The following is a 6,274-nucleotide window of genomic DNA, read 5'->3' as shown; positions in this document are numbered from 1 at the left end:
ACCCTGAGAATTCACACTTGGGGAGGTAGGAAATGGGAGAGCAGAAAGGTGGTGACGAGTGGGGGGGCAACCCTCATTTACTTATGTACTCGCTCTGCCCACTCACCCTGTCACCCTTCCCAATTTATGACTGAGGTGGGTCTAAGCCCTGCGGCTTCCCCAAGGGGGTGGGCCTGGAGAGAGAGAGATGGGGACAGCTGCTTCCTGGGGAAGAATAGCCTCCAGAAGGCATAGAGATGTTCTGTCCCCGCTATGCACAGATCGTGTGATTATAAAATCAACAGCAGTTGTCCAGGGCCTCTAGGGTGAACTCCGGGTCGGTGCTGAAAAGAAGCAAAGGCTGCAGTCTGAGCTCTAGGCCTGGCTCTGCTAGCCACTAAAGGCTGTGCAACTTTGGGGAAGTTGCTCCATGTCTCTGGTCCAAACTTCATCTCTAAGTTTGGTCCTCAAGCCCCACTTCCTCCTCCCTTGGTCACATCAGCCACAGCCATGACATTTCTATCCCTTGCCCTGGTGCCAAAGGGCTCCGCCGGGAAATCGGGCCTCCTGGACCCCATCACTGTCAGGGTCCCTCTGCCCCACGGCCCAGGTTCTCACCTCTGGAAGGCCTGGCAGCAGCACTGGTACACCTCAAAACTGCTGCTGCTGAGGGTCGTGTTCAGGAGGGACACACAGTCGACCTCAGCCCCCCGGGCATGTACAGGATCCCTGTGCAGGGAAAGCAGCTGGTGGGCAGGGCCCAGCCCCTCACTACCCTCCAACCTCACCCAAGAACTTCCAGAGAGGCCAGAGCCCCAGTGCCTGGCCCTGGACCAGGGCCAGCTGGAGAATCAGGGCTCTGAGTCCTGAGCCCACCAGGCCTGCACTCACCTGCCATGCAGGCATTCACCAGAGACACACAGGCCCCCGTGCAGAGCACCCGGAGCATGATCTGGGAGAAGTTGCTCTTCTGCTGGGGGGCCATGGAGGCTGCAAGAGGACAGGAGTGCTCAGGGCCAGGACTCAGCATGCCCCTCTGCCTGTATCTGTGCCTCCGGCTGCATCTGCTGACACCCCTTTCTCTTCTGGGTGGCCAGAGGGACAGACGCTGTCCTCCTGATGCTTTTGAGTTTGGGAGTCCTCCTTGACCTGAGTCAGGCCCCTAGGTAGCACTCCACGCCCCGCCACATGCCATCAGTGGCAACTGTAGGAAGAGAACGTGAGTTTGGAGTCAGGCAGACCTGGGATTAAACACAGGTTCAGCCACTTATTAGCTGAGTGACTTGGGCCATCATTCACTTTTGCAAGACTCAGCAAAACGGGATGGTTACACCACCAGGCAGGGAACTGCAGGGGGTGGAAATGTTTTTTGTAAAGAACTGAGAGCTGTGCAGAGCCTTCTCCGCTAGGCCCCTCCAGGCCTGCCTGTCCCTTGTGGGTACGGGAACTAAAGCCTCAGAGGGCAGGTCACCACCGCACCTCCCGACCCTCCCCAGAGCCCTGAGCCAGGCTTGGCCTACAAGGCCAAGGTGCTAACCTCCTGGGCTACCCCAGCAGCAGAGAAATCATGAAATGCCAGGGCTGGGAGGAAGCTCCACGGCCGCCTTGTTCAGGCTCTGCCTTAGAATAATGGGAGAACTGAGGCCTACAGATCCCCAAGAAATATCTCAGAGCCAGGACTAGCGTCCATCCCCGACTCTCCAGGATACCGAGAGGCCCCTATAGGACTCACTCAGGCCTCCCAGCATGATCCCAATGGAGCTGAAGTTGGCAAATCCACAGAGGGCAGACGTATCTCTGCTCTGACCTGAGAAGACAGAAGATGAGCGGGGAGGGGCTTCCCTCAGATGGGATGGGAGTTTGCTCAAACCACCCCGTACCCTGGCCTTAATTTCACCCACTGCCTATGTGCGTTTGACCTTTGAAGCACTCGGTGCTGCCCTTTCCCAGCCCTCCACACCTACCTCTAAGTCACCTCAAGCTGCGCAACCTCACAAACATAGCCCCCTCCTCATCTGCCCTTGAATCTCCTTAATTACCAGCCTTTCTGGGTCTGATTCAGCCTGGCCCAGTCTTCTCACTTTGGCCCTACTAAGCTCTGTACCCAGGAACAGTGGGTGAACGGCCCTTCCCGACTTGCTGCAGCCCCGCACCTTTGTTTACGGAGAATGCATTCAGGCTGAGGTCCTTTGAGGTGCGGTCATGCCCAAAGAGCAGGATGGTGGCCCAGTGAAGAGAGGGAGGGATTCGGAGCCCAGTCAGCTTGGGTTCCAGGCTTGTCACGGCCTATTTCAGGTTGAGCAAGTCGATAGCCTCCTAAGTTTTAGTTTCTCCATCAGGAATGTGGGAGTAATAGTAGCTGCCTGGAAAGACTGTCATAAAGATCATCTAATGTACAGGAAGTACCAGGCACAGGGGAGGTATTTAAGCAAGGTAATTCTCCTTCCCTTTTGCTCTGAACGGTTGTGTAATTCCTTAGAAGTGTTAAGAGCCAAAATGGAACAATTTGGAAAAAAAGATTGGCTTAGACCCATACCTCACACCATATAAAAAATTAATTCTAAATCACGGAAGCAGATTAATATTTTAAACATCAAATAATAGGAAATACAGAATAATTATTATTGTTACAAAATAATATTATTACTCTCATTTTGGAGAGGAGCAAACTGAGGCTCACAGAAGTGACTGAGGACGTTCACACAGCAAAAAGGCAGCTGTGTCAGAATTTGAACTCAGTTTTGTCTGACTCCAAAGCTCATGATTTTAACTACTTCACCATATTGTTTCAGGAATTTAACCCTTGCCAGATTTTTGGAATGGAGATAACTTTCTAAATTTAGATATTATAGCAGAAATGCAAAGATTTGGTGTAAATTTTGTGTTTAAAAAAATCTCTGAATACAGAATGAAGGGGAGAAAAAAAGACTAGGAAAAATATATGTAGAAAATGTAACAGAAAAGGGTTAATATCTTTATAACACACAGAGTTTATACAAATTGATGAAAAAATATTAAGGTACCTGCATTCTGCGTACTCACTTACAATCACCCTCCCAATCTGCCCAAGTAATCTTAAAATGTCAAAAGTCAAATCTTCAGTAACTTCGTACTGCTCCTCGGCCTGTGTCACTCTCTTTTACAATAACCACCTGTTCTAACCTCACTGCTCTCCTCTCAGTTCTCCAAACAAGTGCTTTTCAACCTCAAGGCCTTTGCACGTGCCTCTTTCTTTGCCTGGAATGCTCTTCCCAATTTCTCCTGGCCCCTCCTCCTCCCTGCAAATCTTGGCCTAATAACCACATCTCAGGGAGGCCTTTTCTGACCAGCCCAGTCAAGGAAGACCCCCTCCCTGTTTCCTCTTATTGTTTCCATCAGAGAACTTACCACAAATTGTGGTTTTAAAATTTTTTATTCCTTTGCTTTCTTGCGTTTTGCTCGTGTCTTTCACTACGTGTAAGTTCCATGTCACCAGGGACCATGTCTGTCGAATTCCCCTTTTTATCCCTGGTACTCAGCAGAGGGCCTGGCACTTCAGAGGTCTCAACAAATACTTGCTGAAGGAATGAAGTTCATTTAAAAAGATCCCGAAGGCACATACCACCCACTATCTCTAGAGAAGGGAGTGATACTGGAGCTGAAAATGAGGAGTGAGGGGAAACCTGGGCTGTTTACTCCATACAAACTTTTTTTTTTTTTAAACTAAAGAGTACATTCCTTTACAATTAAAAAAATAATTTAAAAGGCAAGAAAAAAATTTTTTATTAAAAGTTCCTAGTAACCCAGTAACAAATGAAAACAATGAACTATTATTTGCCCCTTAACGTATCAAAACTTTTTTTTTTTTTAAGAGGCTACTCAGCCCTGTTCAGTGTGTGGTAAAATCAATGCTCACAGGCACAGCTGGGGCGGTTTCAGTTGTTACAACCCCTTGGGAAAGATACTGGCAGCAACCACACGAGGATCCGTGCCATGTGATTCAGTCATCCCACATCTGGGAAAGCTCCTGAGGAAATGCTCGGAGAGGAGGGAGAAGTCCTGTGCAAAAAGCTATTCATTTCAGCATTGTGTATAATAGCCAAATAATGGAATTATAGATTATATTGTTATATGTATTATAATATAATTAATTATAATTATATTATATATTATAATAGCTGTAATTTTGGGATGATAAGATGATGGGTAATTTTGTCATTCTCAATCATGTTACATACAGCTGTTATTATTTTAGAGACTTTCATTTTAGAAAGCTTTTATAGTTTTTTTCTTTTTTTTAATGTCTTAACAGGGACTTCCCTGGTGGTCCAGTGGCTAAGACTCCGCACTCCCAATGCAGGGGGCCCAGTTTGATCCCTGGTCCGGGAACTAGATCCCACATGCCTCAACTAAGACTTTGCATGCTAATTTGCATGCCGCAACTAAAAGATCCCACGTGCTGCAACTAAAGAAAAAGATCCCACGTGCTGCAAGTAAATAAATAAACAGATAGATAGATAGATAAACAAATAAGTCTTAACAGAAGAAACAAACCCCTGAACTGAATCCAATATATTGAAGATGAATGTGGTGGTGAGGTCTCCCCGTTTTACTCTCTTAGCTCATGAGATGCTGCCATCCATTCCTTCGGGGTAGGTGTGGCAGGTTCTACACTTGTTTGCCAACAGAAGAGGCAAGGTGCAGCGGCTGGCCCAGGGCTGCACAGGATGGTGGCCTGTCTACAGCTGGAGCTCAGATACCTCCAACGGGGCTCTTTCTCAACCTCAGCCTCCTAAGAGGCCTTGAGAAAGATGGCCTCTGAAGCTGTCTTGTTGCCCAGGGCAACGGGATGTGGGAGGTTGAGCAGACCCTCAGTGTGTCTCAGCCGGGCCCACAGGGGAGCCGCTGCATCACGCCCTGCCCCAGGGAGGGGACAGGGACACTCACAGAGATCCACTGCTTCCTGGAACCGGCCCACTACTCGGCGCCCGTCGTTCAGAAACAGCTTCATTCCCAGCAGCTCAGCCACCACCGGGCAGCCCTCCCAGGCCACTCCCATCAAGAAGGCCACTGACCACAGGATGTAGGAGCAGATGAGCCTAGGCATGAGGCAAGAGGAGTGGCTGGGACTGGGGTTGGCCTGGGCTCTGTGGGTGTCCACCCACCATCACCCACCGACCAGGACCACCACCTCCACAGGCTGCGGGGGTGGCCGGAACTGTACCTGGAAGCTGAGCCCCTGGACGTCCATCACGTCTTCCAGCCAGGAGAAGGCAGCATTGATGAAGGCCAGCACAGCCAGGAAAGCAATCAGGTTGGCTGCGATGTTGGTCACGACCCTCACGGACATGGCAGCCCCACTGCTAGCTGCTTCTAAGAGGTTTTGAGCATCTCTGTTGATGGGATCAAGAGCCATCATTATTGGCCTATCTCCACAAACAGCAGGGCTCCCCACCCTACAGGCTCAAAGAGGAACCTTGAACAGAGCATTTCAGAGCCAGTGGTCCTTGTTTTCCCTCTGAGGCCAGAGAGAGAAAGAGCCTGGCCCAAGCACTAGGATAAGACCCAGACTCCTAGCACAGATGCTGTCCGAGACAGAAACCACTAGCCACGTGTGACTTTTGAGCACTTGAAAGGAGGCTGATCTGAATTGAAATGTGTTGCAAAGATACACACCAGATTTCAGAGATTGAGTCCAAAAAAAAAGAAAAAATATGAAATACCTTATTAATAATTTTTATATTGATTACATGTTAAAATGACAATACTTAGGATATATTTAGTTAAATAAAACATTTTATTAAAATCACCTGCTTCTTTTTTACTTATTAAAAGATGACTACTAGAAGATTTTAATTATAGATGTGACTCATATTTCTCTCGGGCAGTGCTGCTCTAGACCTTCAGGAAGTTGTGCGGTTGGGGATGCCCGTTGTATCCACAAGCACATTTGTCAAAAGTCGTGTCTTTCAACATTTTTTAAGAATTAAATGTTACACAAAGGTTGCTAAGACTATGATAAAGAGATGTTAGGAGGTGAGAGAAATCAAGGACAGTGCTCAACACGTGAATGCGATTGACACTGGGGATCAGACCTCAAGGCATGTAGAGAAAGTGGTGTGGAACTTTTTAACGACCCTCCTCAACACACACACACACACACACACACACACACACCAGGCACATCCCCAAGAACCAGGTCACTTGCCCATGCCTTGACTAGTCCATGTTTCCTGCTGGTCAGAGACTGGAAAATAAGAAGCGAGAACTGGAATCTATATCTTCACAAGTGAAGCTGCGACCAGGGCAGTGAGAG

General features: G+C 48.4%; 1 protein-coding gene across 1 annotated transcript in view; it reads right to left on the bottom strand.

Moving 5' to 3' along the window:
* Window positions 1-250: 250 nt before the first annotated feature.
* SLC28A1 (solute carrier family 28 member 1) overlaps window positions 251-6,274 on the bottom strand; it is a gene marked incomplete at both ends in the record, with an annotated part of 48,002 nt that continues 41,978 nt past the window's right edge. The window contains 8 exon segments of the mRNA XM_082850766.1: window positions 251-277; window positions 281-323; window positions 598-691; window positions 694-708; window positions 871-969; window positions 1,712-1,786; window positions 4,906-5,056; window positions 5,183-5,351. Coding sequence (XP_082706892.1) covers window positions 251-277; window positions 281-323; window positions 598-691; window positions 694-708; window positions 871-969; window positions 1,712-1,786; window positions 4,906-5,056; window positions 5,183-5,351 — 673 coding nt within the window.

The sequence above is a fragment of the Leucopleurus acutus genome (assembly GCF_964270905.1).
Source record: "Leucopleurus acutus genome assembly, chromosome: 1".
NCBI lineage: Eukaryota > Metazoa > Chordata > Mammalia > Artiodactyla > Delphinidae > Leucopleurus > Leucopleurus acutus.
The sequence above is the reverse complement of the archived record's forward strand: the minus strand, read 5'-3'. Positions and strand labels throughout refer to the sequence as shown.